The 23537-nt window shown below is 43.2% G+C and overlaps 1 protein-coding gene across 1 annotated transcript; it reads right to left on the minus strand.

Annotated features, from left to right (window-relative positions):
• Positions 1-21791: 21791 nt before the first annotated feature.
• Positions 21792-23115, minus strand: LOC123187223 (ribulose bisphosphate carboxylase small subunit, chloroplastic 2-like). The gene is made up of 2 exons (XM_044599023.1): positions 22871-23115; positions 21792-22409 (listed from the first exon to the last, which is right to left on the minus strand). Exons 1-2 carry the CDS (start codon positions 23060-23062, stop codon positions 22029-22031), a joined length of 573 nt encoding a protein of 190 aa, XP_044454958.1. The 5' UTR covers positions 23063-23115; the 3' UTR covers positions 21792-22028.
• Positions 23116-23537: the final 422 nt, after the last annotated feature.

Genomic DNA, 23537 nt, shown 5'->3' on the forward strand with positions numbered 1-23537 from the left:
TTCTTAGAAGGCACTGGCTTTCTCCTCGGGATGAAACCCATTGTGCTCACATCAGGAGAGAGACCACTTGTTTTTCTCCTGTAATTTTAGTCAAAGGATTTGGACTTATTTTACAGATTGATTGGAGCCCCAGATGAAACGCTAGACAATGTATTGATGTTGCATGTAAACGATTTGGATACCAGTGGCGGCGCCAAGATTTTGAGGGTGGGTATTCATTGGCACAAAAAAATTACTCTAAATGTATTATAAAGACACCAGTACAACAATAGTAATTTTTTAATGCATCAAACCATACTAATTATACATAAACATAAAGACACCAGTACCTTTTGATTGACAGATTGGTGATATCCCATCTTACAATATAACTTTGCGATTGCCTTTTTGGAAGAGATTGATGACATCCTCATCCTTTACTTGATTGAAGAATTCTCTCTCAACAAATGTAACCAAACAATTGTTCAAGTAATCATCACCCATTTTGCTCCTTAGCTTATTCTTCACATAGTTCATTGAAGAGAACACCCTTTCAACACTAGCAGTAGCTACTGGCAGAATTAATACCAACTTAAGAAGCTTGTAAACAATATAGTATTGTTCATGCTTGTTTGTCTCGACAAGCATAACTGAAAGCTCACATAGATTCTTCAAGTTTTGAAACCTTTCATCTCTACGCACATGAGTAACATACATGTTTAGTTGCCATGGAAGTCTTGCCAGTTCATCACTTGTGAAATCACTAGCATAAAACTTTGTAGCAAGCCTAACCAATTTCTCTTGATCATAAGCAGCAAATAGACGAAGTGGACAAAATGCTGCCATGCAAGAAAGTAGATCTGTGTTTACCTCATCAAATCTGCCATTCAACTCACTAATTTGCATATCAATGACACTCGCATACATATCAACTTTGAAGCGATGGTAATTCGTTGCACCATTAAAGAAACCCCTTCTAGGCTGGCCAGCGGGAAAGTAAGGACCCTCCATATCAACAATTTTGATCTTATGCTTTGTACAAAAAGATGTGACCTTTTTGAGAAAATCATCCCATCCAGGATCAGTCCTCAAACCCTCCAAGTGATACTTTGTGATATCAACAAGCTCAATAGCATGAACAATATCTTGGTCTTGCTTTTGCAAAGCTCTACTCAACTCATCTGTGTATCCAAATATTTGTTGCATCAAGTGTGCCATGAAAACAAACTCTAATGATCGAAATGATGTCAATATGGTTAGAGCCGCTTGCGCCTCCACACCATGGTACTCTTTTCCAATCTTGATGAGGACTCGTTGTATTGCACCATACATACAGATGACATGGTTCACGGGTTTGAAGTGAGAGCCCCAACGTGTATCACATGGCCTTCCCAAACCCATTTCCTGATTCAGCCCACTCCCGGTTTCTACTTCTTCCAATTCCAATGCATCAATGAGTTCCTCAGCCTGAGCTATACGAAGCATTCTCATATTTTTACAAGACATGCCAAGAGAATTTAACAAGTGTGCAAGTTGTTGAAAGAACTGTTGGGGAACGTAGCAGAATTCTAAAATTTTCTACGCATCACCAAGATCAATCTATGGAGTCATCTAGCAACGAGGGAGAGGGGAGTGCATCTACATACCCTTGTAGATCGCGAACGGATGCTTTCAAGAGAACGGGGTTGATGGAGTCGTACTCGTCGTGATCCAAACCACCGATGACCTAGCGCCGAACGGACGACACCTCCGCGTTCAACACACGTACGGTTGGAAGACGTCTCCTCCTTCTTGATCCAGCAAGGGGAAGGAGAGGTTGATGGAGATCCAGCAGCATGATGGCGTGGTGGTGGAAGCAGCGGTGATCTCGGCAGGGCTTCACCAAGCTCCAACGAGAGAGAGAGAGAGGTGTTACGCGGGGAGAGGGAGGCGCCAGAGACTTGGTGCGGCTGCCCTCCCCCCACTTTATATAGGGCCCCTAGGGGGGCGCCGGCCCTAGGAGATGGGATCTCCAAGGAGGGGCGGCGGCCAAGGGGGACTTGCCCCCCAAGCCAAGTGGGGCGCCCCCCACCCCTAGGGTTTCCAACCCTAGGCGCAGGGGGAGGCCCATGGGGGGCGCATCAGCCCACCAGGGGATGGTTCCCCTCCCACTTCAGCCCATGGGGCCCTCCGGGATAGGTGGCCCCGCCCGGTGGACCCCCGGGACCCTTCCGGTGGTCCCGATACAATACCGATTACCACCAAAACTTTCCCGATGGCCGAAACTAGACTTCCTATATATAAATCTTCACCTCCGGACCATTCCGGAACTCCTCGTGACATCCGGGATGTCATCCGGGACTCCGAACAACTTTCGGCTTACCGCATACTAATATCTCTACAACCCTAGCGTCACCGAACCTTAAGTGTGTAGACCCTACGGGTTCGGGAGACAAGCAGACATGACCGAGACGACTCTCCGGTCAATAACCAACGTCAGGATTTGGATACCCATGTTGGCTCCCACATGTTACACGATGATCTCATCGGATGAACCACGATGCCGAGGATTCAATCAATCCTGTATTCAACTCCCTTTGTCAATCGGTACGTTACTTGCCCGAGATTCGATCGTCGGTATTCCAATACCTCGTTCAATCTCGTTACCGGCAAGTCACTTTACTCGTTCCGTAACACATCATACCGTGACCAACCCTTAGCCACATTGAGCTCATTACAATGATGTTTTACCGAGTGGGCCCAGAGATACCTCTCCGTCATGCGTAGTGACAAATCCCAGTCTCGATTCGTGCCAACCTAACAGTCACTTTCGGAGATACCCGTAGTGGACCTTTATAGTCACCTAGTTACGTTGTGACGTTTGGAACACCCAAAGAATTCCTACAGTATCCAAGAGTTGCACAATCTCATGGTCTAAGGAAAAGATACTTGACATTCGAAAAGCTCTAGCAGATGAACTACACGATCTTGTGCTATGCTTAAGATTGGGTCTTGTCCATCACATCATTCTTCTAATGATGTGATCCCCGTGATCAATGACATCTAATGTCCATAGTCAGGAAACCATGACTATCTGTTGATCAACGAGCTAGTCAACTAGAGGCTCACTAGGGACATGTTGTGGTCTATATATTCACACATGTATTACGATTTCTGGATAACACAATTATAGCATGAACAATAGACAATTATCATGAACAAGGAAATATAATAATAACCATTTTATTATTGCCTCTAGGGCATATTTCCAACAGTCTCCCACTTTCACTAGAGTCAATAATCTAGTTACATTGTGATGAATCGAACACCCATAGAGTTCTGGTGTTGATCATGTTTTGCTCGAGGAAGAGGTTTAGTCAACGGATCTGCGACATTTAGGTCCGTATAAACTCTGCAAATATCTATGTCTCCATTTTGTACATTTTCACGAATGGAGTTGAAGCGACGCTTGATATGCCTGGTCTTCCTGTGAAACCTGGGCTCCTTGGCAAGGGCAATAGCTCCAGTGTTGTCACAGAAGAGAGTCATCGGGCCCAACGCATTGGGAATAACTCCTAGGTCGGTAATGAACTCCTTCACCCAGATTACTTCTTGTGCTGCCTCTGAGGCTGCCATGTACTCCGCTTCACATGTAGATCCCGCCACGACGCTTTTCTTGCAACTGCACCAGCTGACTGCCCCACCATTCAAAATATACACATATCCGGTTTGTGACTTAGAGTCATCCAGATCTGTGTCGAAGCTAGCATCGACATAACCCTTTACGACGAGCTCTTCATCACCTCCATAGACGAGAAACATATCCTTAGTCCTTTTCAAGTACTTCAGGATATTCTTGACCGATGTCCAGTGTTCCATGCCGGGATTACTTTGGTACCTTCCTACCAAACTTACGACAAGGTTTACATCAGGTCTGGTACACAGCATGGCATACATGATAGACCCTATGGCCGAGGTATAGGGGATGACACTCATCTTTTCTCTATCTTATGCCATGGTCGGGCATTGAGCTGTGCTCAATCTCACACCTTGCTATACAGGCAATAACCCCTTCTTGGACTGATCCATATTGAACTTCTTCAATATCTTGTCAAGGTATGTACTTTGTGAAAGACCAATGAGGCGTCTCGATCTATCTCTATAGATCTTGATGCCTAATATATAAGCAGCTTCTCCAAGGTCCTTCATTGAAAAACACTTGTTCAAGTAGGCCTTTATGCTTTCCAAGAATTCTATATCATTTCCCATCAATAGTATGTCATCCACATACAATATGAGAAATGCTACGGAGCTCCCACTCACTTTCTTGTAAACGCAGGCTTCTCCATAAGTCTGCGTAAACCCAAACGCTTTGATCATCTCATCAAAACGAATGTTCCAACTCTGAGATGCTTGCACCAGCCCATAAATCGAGCGTTGGAGCTTGCACACCTCGTCAGCATTCTTAGGATCGACAAAACCTTCCGGCTGCATCATATACAATTCTTCCTTAAGGAAACCATTAAGGAATGCCGTTTTGATGTCCATTTGCCATATCTCATAATCATAGAATGCGGCAATTGCTAACATGATTCGGACGGACTTCAGCTTCGCTACGGGTGAGAAAGTCTCATCGTAGTCAACCCCTTGAACTTGTGATAACCCTTAGCGACAAGCCGAGCTTTATAGATGGTCAGATTACCATCCGCGTCTGTCTTCTTCTTAAAGATCCATTTATTTTCTATGGCTCGCCGATCAACGGGCAAGTCAGTCAAAGTCCATACTTCCTTTTCATACATGGATCCTATCTCAGATTTCATGGCTTCCAGCCATTTGTCAGAATCTGGGGCCGCCATCGCTTCTTCATAGTTCGAAGGTTCACCATTGTCCAACAACATGATTTCCAGGATAGGGTTGCCGTACCACTCTGGTGCGGAACGCGTCCTTGTGGACCTTTGAAGTTCAGTAGCAACTTGATCTGAAGTTTCATGATCATCATCATTATCTTCCTTCCTAGTCGGTGCAGACACCTCAGGAACAATTTCTTGAGCTGCGCCACTCTCTTGTTCAAGAGGCAATACTTCATCAAGTTCTACTTTCCTCCCACTTACTTCTTTCGAGAGAAACTCTTTCTCTAGAAAGGATTCATTCTTGGCAACAAAGGTCTTGCCTTCGGATCTAAGATAGAAGGTATACCCAATAGTTTCTTTAGGGTATCCTATGTAGACGCATTTTTCCAATTTGGGTTCGAGCTTTTCAGGTTGAAGTTTCTTGACATAAGCATCGCATCCCCAAACTTTCAGAAACGACATCTTAGGTTTCTTGCCAAACCACAATTCATACGGTGTCGTCTCAACGGATTTCGACGGAGCCCTATTTAAAGTGAATGCGGCAGTCTCTATAGCATAACCCCAAAATGATAGCGGTAGATCGGTAAGAGACATCATAGATCGTACCATATCCAATAGGGTGCGATTACGACGTTCGGACACACCATTACGCTGTGGTGTTCCAGGCGGCGTGAGTTGTGAAACTATTCCACATTTCCTTAAGTGCGTGCCAAATTCGTGACTCAAATATTCTCTCCCACGATCTGATTGTAAGAACTTGATTTTCCTCTCACGTTGATTCTCAACCTCACTCTGAAATTCCTTGAACTTTTCAAAGGTCTCAGACTTGTGTTTCATTAAGTAGACATACCCATATCTACTTAAGTCATCGGTGAGGGTGAGGACATAACGATAGCCACCGCGAGCCTCAACGCTCATTGGACCGCACACATTAGTATGTATGATTTCCAATAAGTTGGTTGCTCGCTCCATTGTTCCGAAGAACAGAGTCTTGGCCATTTTACCCATGAGGCATGGTTCGCACGTGTCAAATGATTCATAATCAAGAGACTCCAAAAGTCCATCTGCATGGAGTTTCTTCATGCGTTTGACACCAATGTGACCAAGGCGGCAGTGCCAAAAGTATGTGGGACTATCATTATCAACCTTACATATTTTGGCATTCACACTATGAATGTGTGTAACATCACGTTCGAGATTAAATAAGAATAAACCATTGACCAGCGGGGCATGACCATAAAACATGTCTCTCATATAAATAGAACAACCATTATTCTCAGATTTAAATGAGTAGCCATCTAGCATTAAATGAGATCCAGATACAATGTTCATGCTCAAAGCTGGTACTAAATAACAATTATTGAGGTTTAAAACTAATCTCGTAGGTAAATGCAGAGGTAGCATGCCGACGGCGATCACATCGACCTTGGAACCATTCCCAACGCGCATCGTCACCTCGTCCTTCGCCAGTCTCCGTTTATTCCACAGTTCCTGTTTTGAGTTACAAATATGAGCAACTGCACCAGTATCAAATACCCAGGAGCTACTACGAGCACTGGTAAGGTACACATCAATAACATGTATATCACATATACATTTGGTATTGTTGGCCTTCTTTTCCGCTAAGTACTTGGGGCAATTCCGCTTCCAGTGACTGTCTCCCTTGCAATAAAAGCACTCAGTCTCAGGCTTGGGTCCATTCTTTGACTTCTTCCCGGCAGCTTGCTTACTGGGCGCGGCAAATCCCTTGTCGTCCTTCTTGAAGTTCTTTTTACCCTTGCCTTTCTTCACTACTAGGGAAAAGGCTAGCAGCAGCGCGGGTTTTAGACCTATCAGTAGCGCGGGGTGGTGCGCTACTGATAAGGCGCTACAGCTAACGAATAGCAGTAGCGTGCCTCCACCCACGCTACGACTAAATAGACTTAGTAGCAGCGAGTTCCAGGAGGAGCGTTGCTGGTAATTAGTAGTAGCGCTTCTCTCTGCCCGCGCTGCTACTATTATTTCGTATTTTATTTCTTTTTTATTTCATGTTGTATTCGTACACCTTTACACAAATTTTCATACAACAGGAATTTACAAATTGTTTTTACATCATAATGAGTTATTACATCACGGGGTGAAAGAACCGTGTGGACTAGTTTCAAGTGGACGGACATCCACTTGAAACTAATCCGCGGTTCTTTCACCCAATGATATAATAAATATCATCATCATCATATCATTAACAACTTATCATCATCATCATCATATCATTGGTCACTAGTCGTAATCACAAGTATTCCTGACATCTTCAACTCTAACACATTGTATCACATAATAAACATATTGTACCTCATAGGACCTACTACATTCTCTTAGGACCTACTATATTCTCTAAGGTAAAATAGAAAAAAACAAGATAGCCCCTCGCTCTCCATTATGGAGAATGCAGATTATCCTGTCTCCAATTCTTGCCTTTCACTTAATGTTGCTTCCAAGAATCTCCTTACGAATGTCCAAACATTTTTTCCACTCTTTGATTAGCATGTGTTCACCGGTTTCAGAAATTCGATATGCACAGGTGAGATCCATAGGATGACCTGGCTGTAGGTTCAGAACTTCAAGGCGACCATTGTAATACATCAAATGAGGCACACAATCCATCGGGATTTTCTATTGAAAAACATAGTAATAACTTCATAGTTAGCAATGATGTACTAGTTTTAGAAGTATGCAAAAGATGCACGGATGTCGTAATAGTAAAATATCTTACCAGGGTATCTCCATAGAAGTTATCGTGGTTTAACACGTGCACTAGTGGCACGTATTCACCATAATTTGGAGGAGTTCGATAATAGGTATTGTAATTCTCAAAAAAAGTACAATAAGCAATCAGATGATTTTTCTCCTTATAAGTTAATTCGGAGCCATCAGTGTAGTGGGTTTTGTCTACCATCTTCTCCACATTCTTTGAAGATTCAAAATAAGCTATCAATGGAAATAAGCTGTCAACTATTTTGAAATAAACAATATAAATTAGTTAATAACTATGTTTGAGAAACTCACATTGCGGTAGAATCGGAAGCGTATCAACAAGGACCCAAATGTCCATATTGTCTTGCTCAATGTCAGGATGACCAAGATCCATGGTGACAATCATACCCTCATAAAAACCATACATTTTGCAAAGTGCTTCCCAATTTTGACAACCAAAATGGGTTACGCTCTGAGAATTATACAGATTTACTTCAAAATCGATATCATGATGGGTCCTTAGGTGTATTTTCTTTGTTTGAAAATTTTAATGGTCTTCAAAACCCATCCTCTCCAAGACATAGCATCTTGCATGGCATGGGATAAGCTAGTCAAATTGTAAAAGATGAAAATTAGACATTGAAATAGGTGAAGTCATGCTTAATTACGAAAAAAACACTTGTCGTTGTTGCGTACCGTTTCAACATCGAAGGTCTCCTCGAGCTTAATGCTGAAGCGCCGATCTTCGTCCAGCTCAACGAACCTGTCGCACATACCTCGATCGTCGTGGCACCAGCTGCACTCCCCCGGGAGACCGTCGTAGTCCGAGTACAACATTTCCTATGTTCATAATTCAAAGATTAAACTTGTACAATTAAATATATGTACTAAAAAACCTAAATTAGATCATTATTTTTCAAAGAAAATCCAGGCCACTCGATATTTCCCACATATTCTAGCACAAGTCATGCCAGAATTCACGGAAAAATCCGGCATGACCTTTGCTAAAAAAGGACATATCGAGCGCCTGAAATTTGCCGAAACGGAAATTAATCAACACTCCGGCAAAACATAGGCCACTCGGAGGTGTAACCAAAACATGAAATAATTGCTTAAACTAAAAAATAACACCAAATATGGCATGTTCAACTAGTTCTATTAATTCAACTAGTTCTATTAATTCAACTAGTTCTTACTAAATATAAACTTAGTATAAAAAGAAAAAAACCAGTTCTTTCTAAAAATGAAGTAGTTCAACTAGTTATTAATTTACTTACTATACTAGTTCAACTAAAACTTAACTAGTTCAACTAAAACTAAACTAGTTCTATTAATTCAACTAGTTCTTACTAAATATAAACTTACTATAAATAGAAAGAAACTAGCACATCTAGTACTACTAATTAACATCTAACTACTACATCTACTACTAATTAACATGTACTACTGCTAATTATACAACTAGTTTACCATCACTACTAGTAATTAATATCCACTACTTCTAAAAATCATTATCTATGAACCCTAAATTAACATCTACTACTACTAAAATCATGTACTAACTGAGCAAAGAGAGAGGGGGTTGGGGAGGGGTGGTGGGCTTACAGAGGGAGAGATGGTGGCGGGGAGGTGCTCGGCAACGGAGGGGCGGCGAGGGCGGGCTCGGGATCGGGAGGGCGGCGGTCCTGGGCGGCGGGCTCAGCAGGCTCGGTCGAGGGCAGCGGTGGTGAGGTCGAGGGCGGCGACAGTGTGGTCAAGAGCGGCGGCGGTGAGGTTGAGGGCGGGCGGAGGCGGCGGTGAGGGCGCAGGCGCACTCGGGCTCGGGCGGCGGCGACATGGAGTAGGGGAACAGGCCGGTGGGGGGGGGAGGAGGACTTAGCGAAATTTTGATGCGGGGGGTGGTTAACTCGAACTAGCAGTAGCGCACGTACAGAAAATGCGCTATAGCTAGCTTATCTACAACGCGTTTTGGGAAAAACCGCTACTGCTAATGGAAGCAGTTGTTTCTTTTGTTTAGTAAAAACATCAAAAATATACATTGGTCATCATTAATCTTGTTGTGTATAATCTAAATAGTCAACATGAATCCTCACTATACCTGTATAGGTACAGGCGAGGATTCATATTGCAACCACAAATCATACACATATAGTTCAATGAAGACCAAGTGCTCGAGATAGGTTGAGAAGCAACATATTTAAGGTGGTAAACACCTTGTTCGCTTAGCAGTATGGGACTAAACTTAATTAGTTGCGGTCATACTTACCAGCAGCGAGTTTTGAGCAAAACCGCTGCTACTAAGTTCTTTAGCAGTAGCGCGTCCACGGGAAGGGCGCTACTACTATATCTAGCCTGGAGGCAACACCGTGGCAATTATAGTAGTAGCTCTCTTTTCACCTAGAGCGCTACTGCTACTCAGTCATTAGCAACGCTCTTTTCTAAAGCTCGTTGCTGCTAATTAGCAGTAGCGTCTATTTTTAGACCGCGCTGCTGCTAAGATTCTGTGTATAAGGTTTTCCCTAGTAGTGCTTGAACTTAGTGGTTTTATTCACCATCAACACTTGATGTTCCTTTTTGATTTCCACCTCCGCTGATTTCAGCATTGAATATTTCTCGGGAATGGTCTTTTCCATCCCCTGCATATTGAAGTTCATCACAAAGCTCTTGTAGCTAGGTGGGAGCGACTGAAGGATTCTGTCAACGACCGCATCATCCGGGAGATTAACTCCTAGCTGAGACAAGCGGTTATGCAGCCCAGACATTTTGAGTATGTGCTCGCTGACAGAACTGTTCTCCTCCATCTTACAACTGTAGAAATTGTCGGAGACTTCATATCTCTCGATCCGGGCGTGAGCTTGGAAAACCATTTTCAGCTCTTGGAACATCTCATATGCTCCGTGTTGCTCAAAACGCTTTTGGAGCCCCGGTTCTAAGCTGTAAAGCATGCCGCACTGAACCAGGGAGTAATCATCACTACGTGTCTGTCAAGCGTTCATAATGTCTTGTTCTGCAGGGAAAACAGGTACTTCACCTAGCGGTGTATCAAGGACATATGCTTTCCTGGCAGCTATGAGGATAATTTTCAGGTTACGGACCCAGTCCGTGTAGTTGCTGCCATCGTCTTTCAGGTTGGTTTTCTCTAGGAACGCATTGAAGTTGAGGGAAACATTAGCGTGGGCCATTTGATCTACAAGACATATTGCAAAGATTTTAGACTAAGTTCATGATAATTAAGTTCATCTAATCAAATTATTTAAAGAACTCCCACTCAGGCAGACATCCCTCTAGTCATCTAAGTGATACATGATCCGAGTCAACTAGGCCGTGTCTGATCATCACGTGAGACGTCATCGGTGAACATCTTCATGTTGATCGTATCTTCTATACGACTCATGTTCGAACTTTGGGTCTTCCGTGTTTCGAGGCCATGTCTGTACATGCTAGGCTTGTCAAGTCAACCTAAGTGTATTGCATGTGTAAATCTGGCTTACACCCATTGTATTCGAATGTTAGAATCTATCACACCCGATCATCATGTGGTGCTTCGAAACAACGAACCTTCGCAACGGTGCACAATTAGGGGGAACACTTTCTTGAAATTATGTGAGGGATCATCTTATTTAAGCTACCGTCGTTCTAAGCAAATAAGATGTAAAACATGATAAACATCACATGCAATCAAATAGTGACATGATATGGCCAATATCATTTGCTTCTTTTGATCTCCATCTTCGGGGTGCCATGATCATCATTGTCACCGGCATGACACCATGATCTCCATCATCGTGTCTTCATGAATTTATCTCGTCATCTATTACTTCTACTACTATGGCTAACGGTTTAGCTATAAAGTAAAGTAATTACATGACGTTTATGTTGACACGCATGTCATAAATAAATTAAGACAACTCCTATGGCTCCTGCCGGTTGTCATACTCATCGACATGCAAGTCATGATTCCTATTACAAGAACATGATCAATCTCATACATCACATATATCATTCATCACATCCTTTTGGCCATATCGCATCACATGGCACATGCTGCAAAAACAAGTTCGACGTCCTCTAATTGTTGTTGCAAGTTTTTACGTGGCTGCTATAGGTTTCTAGCAAGAACGTTTCTTACCTACGCCAAAACCACAACGTGATATGCCAATTTCTATTTACCCTTCATAAGGACCCTTTTCATCGAATCCGATCCGACTAAAGTGGGGGAGACAGACACACGCTAGCCACCTTATGCAACTAGTGCATGTCAGTCGGTGGAACCAGTCTCACGTAAGCGTACGTGTAAGGTCGGTCCGGGCCGCTTCATCCCACGATGCGGCCGAATCAAGATAAGACTAGTAATGGCAAGTAAATTGAAAAAATCAACGCTCACAACAACTTGTGCTCTACTCGTGCATAGAAACTACGCATAGACCTAGCTCATGATGCCACTCTTGGGGAACGTAGCAGAATTCTAAAATTTTCTATGCATCACCAAGATCAATCTATGGAGTCATCTAGCAACGAGGGAGAGGGGAGTGCATCTACATACCCTTGTAGATCGCGAACGAAAGCGTTCAAGAGAATGGGGTTGATGGAATCGTACTCGTCGTGATCCAAATCACCGATGACCTAGCGCCGAACGGACGGCATCTCCGCGTTCAACACACGTACGGTTGGGAAGACGTCTCCTCCTTCTTGATCCAGCAAGGGGAAGGAGAGGTTGATGGAGATCCAGCAGCACGACGGTGTGGTGGTGGAAGCAGCGGTGATCTCTGCAGGGCTTCGCCAATCTCCAATGAGAGAGAGAGAGAGGTGTTACATGGGGAGAGGGAGGCGCCAGAGACTTGGTGCGGCTGCCCTTCCTCCCCCACACTATATATAGGGCCCCTAGGGGGGCGCCGGCCCTAGGAGATGGGATCTCCAAGGGGGGGCGCGGCGGCCAAGGGGGACTTGCCCCCCAAGCCAAGTGGGGCGCCCCCACCCCTAGGGTTTCCAACCCTAGGCGCAGGGGGAGGCCCATGGGGGGCGCACCAGCCCACCAGGGGCTGGTTCCCCTCCCACTTCAGCCCATGGGGCCCTCCGGGATAGGTGGCCCCACCAGGTGGGCCCCCGGGACCCTTCCGTTGGTCCCGGTACAATACCGATTACCCCCAAAACTTTTCCGATGGCCAAAACTGGACTTCCTATATATAAATCTTCACCTCCGGACCATTCCAGAACTCCTCATGACATCCGTGATCTCATCCGGGACTCCGAACAACTTTCGGGTTACCGCATACTAATATCTCTACAACCCTAGCGTCACCGAACCTTAAGTGTGTAGACCCTACGGGTTCAGGAGACAAGCAGACATGACCGAGACGACTCTCTGGTCAATAACCAACATCGGGATTTGGATACCCATGTTGGCTCCCACATGTTCCATGATGATCTCATCGGATGAACCATGATGCCGAGGATTCAATCAATCCTGTATCCAATTCCCTTTGTCAATCGTTATGTTACTTGCCCGAGATTCGATCATCGGTATTCCAATACCTCGTTCAATCTCGTTACCGGCAAGTCACTTTACTCGTCCCGTAACACATCATCCCGTGACCAACCCTTAGTCACATTGAGCTCATTACGATGATGTTTTACCGAGTGGGCCCAGAGATACCTCTCCGTCATGCGGAGTGACAAATCCCCGTCTCGATTCGTGCCAACCCAACAGACACTTTCGGAGATACCCGTAGTGCACCTTTATAGTCACCCAGTTGCGTTGTGATGTTTGGCACACCCAAAGTATTCCTACAGTATCCGGGAGTTGCACAATCTCATGGTCTAAGGAAAAGATACTTGACATTCGAAAAGCTCTAGCAGACGAACTACACGATCTTGTGCTATGCTTAAGATTGGGTCTTGTCCATCACATCATTCTTCTAATGATGTGATCCCGTTATCAATGACATCTAATGTCCATAGTCAGGAAACCATGACTATCTGTTGATCAACGAGCTAGTCAACTAGAGGCTCACTAGGGACATGTTGTGGTCTATATATTCACACATGTATTACGATTTCCGGATAACACAATTATAGCATGAACAATAGACAATTATAATGAACAAGGAAATATAATAATAACCATTTTATTATTGCCTCTAGGGCATATTTCCAACAAGAACCAAGTACAATCACCACTCTCTTTAGCAACAACAACAAGAGTTAACTGTAGTTGATGGGCAAACCAATGAACATAGTAGGCAGAAGGAGATTCATCCATAATCAGTTTTTAGGCCATTAGCATTACCTTTCATGTTGCTAGCTCCATCATATCCTTGCCTACGAACCATTGCAAAGGTCAAATTGTACTTCATAAGCATTTGCTCAATTGCAGCTTTAAGTGTCAAAGAGGTAGTAAATTGAACATGAGCAAGACCAAGAAATCTTACGACAACCCTTCCTTTCTTTTTCTTATCAACATAACACAAGCAAATTGCCAACTGTTCATTCTGATACACATCACTAGACTCACCTGCAAGTATTGCAAAGTGGCCACCATCAAGTTCTTCAATGACTAATTTTGTAGTCTCCTGTGCACAACATTTTATTAACTCATGTTGTATATCATGGTGAGTCATCTTGCAGTTTTGTGGAGCATTTTTGAGAGCAACCCTATCAACCTCTTCAAAATTTCCAGCTAGCCAATTTAAAAGCTCAAGAAAATTTCCTTTATTTAGTGAGTTTTCACTTTCATCATGTCCTCTAAATGCCAATTCTTAGTGCAATAGAAATCTCAAACATTTGAGTGTCCATGTCAAACGCTGCTTATACAAAGCCTTATATTGTGAGGTATTTGAAGCAAAAGACTCCCTAATTGATGCTTGTGGTGTGAACATATCATACTTCTCTTGAGCTTCAGCATGAGCACTACTAACCTCACCTTCATGTTTCTTCAATCTCGATTTCATGTTCCAGTTCCTAAATCCATTCTTCACAAATGCATCTCCACCGGGATATTTTTTCTTATCCTTGAACAGATAGCAAACAAAGCAGAAAGCACTATCTTTTGTCACACTATACTCAATCCATGGAAATTCTTTAAACCAAGCACGACAAAAGTGACGGTCAACTCCACTTTTATTTGTATACTCAAAGTTATGATTCTTTGGTTGACATGGCTTCATCTCAATATATCTTCTTCTTACTCTATCTTGGTCATTGACAGCATACATTGAGATGGGAATCCGCTTCCCAGGATCAGGTTCGAGTGCCTCCAAATCTGCTTCCATTGGTTCATCATCTGCATCACTTGTTCCACCATCTTTATCAATTGGGGTTGGGGTTGCTTCTCTGCTCCCCGGTTCACATTCCACATCCGGTGCTTGCACTAACGCCAATTGCAAATTGCTCTCAAGCTGAACATGAGAGGTACAAGTACCCGATGCAGCTGCACTCTGATTCGGTGTAGACATTTCATCAATCTTGTTTGCTTTTGAAGCTTTTTCCCACAATGCAAGAATCCTATTTCCACCACCAGTCCCATTCTTCTTCTTCATCTACATTACAACAAAACAAGGAAGAAATTAGCATCTACAAATTAACAAAACAAGGAAGAATCCTACTCCAGCTGCAAAATCGAATCAACTAAAATACTGAAACTCTGTTTTCTTTAATACTGTACCTGAACGCAGGGCACTGACGCAGGTGGGAGAAAGAAACTGCCGCTAGGCGCTGGACCCTGGGCTGGGCGGCGCCGCGGCGGGCGATGGGCGGCTGGGGCGGGGCGGGGCGTCGTCGCAGCGATGCAGTCTGAGGGGCGGCCGGCGGACGGCGAGCACCGGTGGCGCTGAGCGGCTAAGGGCGGAGCGGGGGCGGGGCGGTGGCCGGTGACTTGGTGAGCGGGAGCGGGGGTCGCTCGCGCTGGTCGCTGGAATGGATACCCTTTCTTCTTTGAAGTGGTGTTCTCTTGGAACTAATATTTGTATTGAACTTATAAAGGATGAGCGGGTTGGTAGTCACAACCGCGGCATCCACGTCGACTGTGAATAGGCCTGCGACTCGCGCGGCAGCGAACGAAAAAGCGGCAGCGAAAGAAAAATAAATGACCCCACGTCCTCCCACGCCCCTTCCTCCTCCTCTCACGAGTCACGCCCGACCCCCTCCTCCTCCTCCTCTCCTCCTCCTCCTCCTCCTCCCGTCCTTCCTCAAAACCCTAGCCACCGCCCCCTCCTCCTCCCACCTCAGCCGCCGCTGCCGCCTCCTCCTCCTCATCCTCCCACCTCAGTCGCCTCCTAGGAGAGCTCGACACGATGGGGTGGCCGTGGAGTGCGCCCCGTCCGGAGAGACAAGGCGGCTCCCGAGCAGGGCATCCGACAGCGCTGGCTTCTCCTCCCCTGCGCCACCGCTGCCCACCCCTCCTCATCTCGTGCGGGCACGGAGGTGAGCTTCTCCGACGGCGGCGGCGACCTACAGTCAAAGGGCGACGGCGCTCGATTTGATCTACAGGAGAGAGAGAAGATGAGAGGGAGAGAGAGAAGGAAGGAGAGGAGGTAGAAATAGAGAGGAAAGAGGAGAGGGATGTGCCGCGGCCGACGGGAGAGGGTCACCGGAAGGAACAACTGGTCATCGTTCACACCGCGCTGGGCCAGAGATGGCTCTGTACAGCCCACACGTCTGCAGGTTCCTTCTTCCTTCCTGCTCCTCTCCTCTTTTGATTAGCTGTAACTGCATGTTTGGGTCAGTGCTATGCCTGCTGTCGCTGGGCAGTACTTTAGGCAAGTCAACCTTCCAATTCAGTACACGTCTGCACAAGGAGAAGAGCCCCTGTTAGCTTTTCTTTTTGCAGATTAGCCCAATAATCTACATCAGTCGATTTGAGGGTATGTTGAATGTGATATTTAATGAACATGGTCATTCTGTTGTTCAGAGTACACAAGTGGTTACCCTTGAAGTCTCCTCCTTGCCCCGCTTATTCATTAAGGTAATATTTTGATTTTCTCAATTTGTCGCTTCAGTTCCACATTAACCATGAATTGTTGTGTGTAAATACTCATATCCCGTTAAGTTCATGTGTATAAATCAAGTGGGTTGAAGTGTACTGTGAATTTCCTGAAAAAGTTTACTTGAGATATTATATGCATGGTGTGGATTGTTGAGTTTGCTTGGTTAATGCCATGCCTGTGCAGATCAACAGGGGGGAGGTCCAGGGTGAGACCTTCAAGAGGGATTTGATGTTGCTATTATTTCAGTTTGCAGATAGAGGATGTGATTCCAGCAAGACAGTGACGATGGCGATGACAAGTGAGATTTATGTTAAGGAGTATTAGCATATGCTCATAGGATCACTAGAAGCATATAAAGGTATCCACAATGATGATTGCTTTCTTATCGACAAAGAGTTGAATTATAATTATAGACGGTAAGAGTAGTACCTTTATAATCATAGCTGTATGCAATGATCCATCATGTATTTCTGTTTAAAACCGCAACATGTAATTATTTGATGTCGTGAAATGTCTATATATATATATTTTGTTTACATTCTTAAGTTAGCCTCCAGACTATCTACATTGTCATGGTAACCTTGGTAGGTTATAATATGCAGATCGATAATCCCGGTTCAGTTTGAGCTTTCCAACTTAACTTAACTTAACAGTATAGTGTTAATATTAGGATCACAACTTAACTTAAATTAGCAGTATAGTGTCAATGGGCATCATCTGAAGCTAATAAGATGTTGTTACTGAAGAACAGCCCCTTGCTACTTACTTGAACAGTACGTGAAAAACACCCTAAATAGATTAAAGAAATCATACTTGACTGTGATTGCATTTGGTTGACGCTTACGTGTATTTCTCATCGGTAGATCAAGGGGGTAATCTTCTACATTTCAGGTCCAAGCTTTCAATGAATTTTTCTATCTTTTTTTCATATCCCAATCATCGTCTGCAAGGCCGAAGCATCCATGTCTATATGGTTTTGTGGCACTGAGTTCGTTCCATGCCAGTTTATTTCTAACAGTTGGTCTGCTTCTTCATAGAGATTTTATCAGTATACTAAATTAAATAAGAAACTGAATGTGTACTGCTTTCACCTTCAGTTTGAACATGATTGTCCTATTTGTGACATAGGTGAAAATTAGCAAGCAAGCAACAGTCGGTGCATGGATGACCAAGTTTACTTTTTACTTTATGAAGATGATGATTCCTAAATAGAATTACGAGCTAGGTCCTGCATGTTGACCGTGCTTCAAGGTACAGTTGTTCATGCCTTATAAAATTGTAATGCTTTTTATTGGTTGTGCATCCTAGGACCAAAAGCTTGATTCATAGATAGCCGAAGAACTGAGGAATTTTACTCTCTGTCGTTGCAGGGTAGAAGAGAATGGGAGGAGGGGACGCGCGCTCCATATTTTGTTATGCACACCTTCCTAAACTATACTTTTCTTCTTAACATATGTTCATTGTCCAGCAGAAGCTGTAGATTTTAGCGTACAATAATTTCCAAAATGGTAGAAGGTAAGAACCATGTTACATGATCCTTTTGTGTTCTCTTGATTTAAATTAACACGTACCTGTTAAACTTGGTGATGATTTTCGAGGTGTATTTATAAATTATCTGCCAAGGTTATTCCTTCAGGCAATTTTTTTCTTCTGAAGCCTAGGCATATTGGTTGTTTGGTTGGCTCTCTTTACTAGCAGGAAGATAACTACTACGTGTTGCTTAGTTGTGTTGCTTAGTTATTAGCGGATTGACTGTATGAATTATCTTATGTTCACCCAGAGTTATAGGTTTCTAAATACTAGGCTCTTGGGACTTAATTCTAATGGTTAGTTTTTTTGGATTCATGTACTCCGGTGCTACAGCCTAGGTAAAGCTCCTTCACAATAGTATTTAAAGCTTATATTGGTAACTCCATCAGAGTTCAAGCATTAGGCTCTCTGCTCTGTGTATTGCAAAGTGTTCTATATAATGCTTTGATGTTCCTTTGTCACTGTTTGATGTTCTACCTGGGTGGCCTCTGTCTTGGTTTACAGCTCCATATGGCTACCTATGTATACCTATGTAGATTTTGTTTGAACTGTACTCAAATCGTGCATATGTTTCTATATTCTTGCCTTCCTCTTTTTAACTCATGAGATTGTTAGATAGTTGAATATCATTGGTCTCTGTCGGCATTCTATTTTCGCAGTTTGAAATGAGTATTGGTCCATTGATATTAAACTTCACAATAGGTAGTGGCATCTTCAGGAAAAAGTAGTGGCAAATATGCTAGAGATTTCTTTTTTGCTGCAGGAATGACACTATTGCCCAAATCCTCAACACATATTTTTTAGTAACTGAGAGGATTATTCACCTTTGCTGTTGTAGGCATTCAAGATCTGGCAGGGCTGGGTCAACCGGCCCTTCGTGTTCAAGACCTGGCTCTGATGAGCCTTGACAGTCCTGCTACCGGCTGGGCATCGTCATCCTGAGCCATGTCCGGAACCAGACCAGTAGGGGCACCCTAAGCGAGCACTCGAGGCATGCTGTCAAGTTGGACAAGTGCAACCAGGCCAGCTGTTGTGTGTGTCCACGGTTACATTGTTGTATTGTTGGTTAAAGACAATGTTTTTCTTCTTGAATTATGAAACCTCGAACAACAGTTGGATATAATCGTTTTGTTCGTTTTGCAATCAAAGCTTCCATCGAATAATATTTTAGAATTGTGCTCTGTCTTATTCATAAACTGTGGCTATTTTGTAGATTCATACACGATACGGCTTTGTGTGCATTGAAATAGCAACAAGTTGGCCTCTCGGTCTCATTTATGTATACATTTGACTCATACACGCAGCCAGCATGTCCATGTGATCTGGATGAATTTCTCTATCCTGTTTTATGTTGTGATGTCTTTGATTTTTTGTCTCTTCCAGATTTACATATAGATGCCTCGGTGAATACTCAAGAATTTTGTGTTCTTTTCTATTGACGGCCTTTAGGTATTTTATTTTTATTTTTATAATGATTCTGAAACGAGGTCACTCCCTACTAATCTTGCTCTCCAGGCCTGGTGGCGGGATGCTTGGTCAAGAATGCAGGGTGAGTAAAACAAAACGCTTTTATCTCTCTGGTCATCTAGAGCATATGGAGGAGCAAGATAGCGGGCTTTGACAGTGTCTTCACACCGCCCCAGAGGGGGTGCCACTGAGGGCTTTCTCATGGAACACGGTGCAATGTGGTTTTATGCACGCCTATGAGCAGGCTACCCTGCACGCTGGTCTTCTACTGCTTTCCCAGGCATATTACTTCCCCGTGAGATGCTTCCAAGGGCTCTATTCGGCTCCATTGTATTTTTCTTCTTTTTTGATTGCTTTTCCTTCTCTGTTTCTTTTTTATATGCAAGGCCATAAATTTTTACCATGCATCCTTGCTCGCATAGAAAATTACTTCAAAATACACATGCTTCTAAAAATGCACATCCTTTTCAAAACTATGTATATCTTATTATCAAAGATTATAAGGCAGAATGTGTTTGCCCACGACTAAAACAAGTAATACATTGTACTTTTTTCAAAGCACACATGGAATTAGCGGGCTCCTTCAGGTATTTCAAGGGAAAAGCAGAATATGTTTAACTAATTTTCTATATTGCTTATTTATGCATTTGTGACCATAGCTTTCCACTTTAGCTCATAAACTGGATGGCAAAATAGAGTTTGCCCATTTCATATCTATGTTGTCTTATTAGGAAAAAAGATTTTGTTTAATAGCTGATGCTTAATATGTTTTATCGACCGTTGAATGCTCAACTTTAGCTCATAAACTAGATGGCAAATGCTAATTCTGATGGGGCTTTTCGCACTTATTGTTTTATTGTTGTCTAGACAGCTGATGGCATGCTTCTTTCTTGCTAATTGTCAATTCTTTTGTACAGGGTCCCTCAGCTACTTATGCTTTGGTAGACAATAAGAGTATGTAGATAGCATGTATGGTTTTTACATTGTTTTGCGTAGGTTGACATGCATCACATGATGTTTTCCTTTTACGTTTATGAGTATTACATAGTCCTTTCTTTTTCCACAAGGGGCAGTAGTTGTGCCATTCGATTCGAAGGACAAAGAGTTGATCACAAAGGCGTAGCATTCAGGATATATACACAAAAGAGTATAGAACCAAATTATATGATGTAATTGACCACTTTCTATTAACTTCTCTTGTATACAATGTTCACGAGTTCATGTATTAAGTACATTTTATTGTGTCACTTGTGTTTACTCTTTTTTTAATGCAAGTTTACAGCTACTCAGAGTTCCTAATTGTAGACTCAACTATCTTGACCTACTGATGATCTAATTTGTGGCATTATTACCTTAAGAAAATATTTGCATTTAATTTTCTTTATATATAGGGGTATAAGTTCTGACCAAATGTACTCAAATATACGGTTATTGAAAAAATGCAAACATTTTCAACACGAACATGGTTTTAAACGGGTCTTTGCGTCATTTGGCGCAACTGGTCATCTAGTTATTACAAATGGCAAGATCTTCATAGGGGAGAGGCCAACCTTTCCTGCTTGGTGTTGTAAATTTGTACATGACATCTCTTCTTGCAGATAGAGTTAATGCTTACCAAAGCTCCTGGATTGGATTAGTAATCTCCATTAGATAAATAGGTAGGTAGGAAAGTGTTGATTTTCCGTTCTTTTCTTGGTTCCCTTTGTAAGCATTTTTTGCTTGCTTTTGTTTTGATGGAATAAAGGACTGTGGAGCTGTTGCTCCATACTCCCTCCGTTCGGAATTACTTGTCTTGGAAATGGATGTATCTAGAACTAAAATACGTCTAGATACATCCATTTCTGCGACAAATAATTCCGAACGGAGGGAGTAATAGTTACAAAAATCTGAGATTTTCTTGATTTTTCACTAGTATGATTACACTCCTTCACAAGGATCTTATGCCATGCATGTTGGAGATTTATTTCAATAGTTCCATAATATGTTTTGAATGCTGTTGCTATCTAGTTCAGTTAGATGCTTATTATCCAGACCAACAAAAATTCTTTAGCAAGGGTCTCTACAAGAATATGTTTCATCCTACTCTACTAGCAAAAACCGATGGAGTTGCTCGTAGTGACATGGAAAAGAAACCATAATCTTTTTGTATTGATAAGTAAAGAAACTGAAATTTGCAACTGCAAATCAGGGGATCTTAATGTCAAATACTGAATGCTTCCACAACTAGTTGTGAGACATATTCATTGCAGTGCCAAATAAAGAACCTTATTCATGAATTAATAACAGCAAGACAATGGTCCGCGTGTTGTATATAATAAATATCACACAGGTTTTGTATATGTGTAGCCGGTTCTAGAATTTACATATGCATGCTCGAGAACCTATGTTCGTACATACATACACAGACCATATAGAATGAAAAATATGCTCTGGTCGTCCAGCAGAGTCGTGGACAAAAGTGACGTTCACAAAAGACCTTCATACATAGGCCATTGTTTCAACTCGTAGTTTAGGCCTTGCCAGACTCCTCGCAACCCGGTGGCCTGAAGGCGATGAAGCTGACGCACTGCACCTGGCGCAGGTTGTCGAAGCCGATGACGCGGACATAGGCGTCAGGGTACTCCTTCTTGACCTCCTCCACCTCGTTGAGCACCTGTGTGGCGTCGGTGCACCCGAACATAGGCAGCTTCCACATTGTCCAGTATCGACCGTCATAGTATCCGGGGGAGCTATTGTGCTCACGGAAGACGAAACCAACCTTGCTGAACTCGAGGCAGGGCACCCACTTGGAGCGGATCAAGTAGTCGACCTGCTTCAGGAGGGCCTCCGTGGAGAGGGGTGGCAGGTAAGACAGGGTCTCGAACTTCTTGATGCCCTCAATCGGCCACACCTGAATGAATAGAATGCGCAGATGCTCAATACTTGGTGCTAAGTCAATTAACTGTACCAACAATGCTAGAAAAATCTGTTGATAAGCCAAAAATTGCTCCTTATGGGCAGGTCTCATATGCATTGTTGGGTTGTCCATAATGAAGAAAGCTTAAGGGTAGCCCTTAAACTGATGGGCACTCTGGAGGTACTAAGATAATTTTATCTAGTCCATGCTGTAATAAAAAGTATTTCCATTCACTAAGTTATGAGTTGATTGCTTTTACACACGGATCCCAGCTTATGGACAAGGCTAAATGAGCATCCAAAGCCAAATGGTTTCCATAGGCAACAAAACAAATAGATAATAAGGTTTCGGAATAATCTATTGACCAAATTATGTTATACATTGGGGATGTTCTGTAAGTGAATTACTTGTAATGACAAAGAAACTCATATCAGTTTAATTAGTGACCGACATACCTGCATGCACCTGATCCTTCCGCCGTTGCTGACGCTGCTGAGGCCGGCGCTGCTGGAGCGGCGGCTGATGGGCAGGCCGGCGGTCGACTTGAGACCCTGGAAGGGTGCGACGGAGGTGGCCGAGGAAGCCATCACAGTGGGGGCCATGGTGTTGGAGGAGAGAAGGTGGCAGGCTACGCTTGAGGCCCCCATTGCTGGGTCACCACGGTATATATAGCCATATATGGCCAGCTCCTATCTTTAATCAAGATGTGGAAGGGGTGGCTGGCGTTCGTTGGTTGCCTGGTTTCCTTATCTCTCCGGATTAGTGCAAGAGGCATGGCCGTTGGATGAGTTGTGTGTGCTGCAAATTTCAGTCGTCCATGTCATTGTGTGATTGCCACAAACCCTTTTTTTCCAGCCTTGCATGTACTGTATTATTCTTTTCATTTCATCTTGCTAAAGGTAACGCTTGAAAGGTGCACGAAGAACCTCCTTTGTTGATTTGCGATTTAAGTTCAGTGGCACAGGCATAAGGAATGTTATAGTACATCCTTTATCCACTTCCATAATACAAACTTGTCAACCAATTATGCTTGCTTGTAATCCTTGGTGCTTCATTTTATAAAATTTTATACAGGTAATTAACATATATTTGCTGCATGTGTGATGTGTGCCATCATGACCT

Source organism: Triticum aestivum, chromosome 2A, assembly GCF_018294505.1.
Source record: "Triticum aestivum cultivar Chinese Spring chromosome 2A, IWGSC CS RefSeq v2.1, whole genome shotgun sequence".
NCBI lineage: Eukaryota > Viridiplantae > Streptophyta > Magnoliopsida > Poales > Poaceae > Triticum > Triticum aestivum.

What these genes read in the sequence shown, in the direction of transcription:
- LOC123187223 (XM_044599023.1), bottom strand. Translation starts at nt 23,062, where the DNA reads ATGGGGGCCTCAAGCGTAGCCTGCCACCTTCTCTCCTCCAACACCATG. An exon ending in GAAGGATCAGGTGCATGCAG is followed by an intron (nt 22,410 to 22,870) that starts GTATGTCGGTCA and finishes CTATTCATTCAG; the next exon opens with GTGTGGCCGATTGAGGGCAT.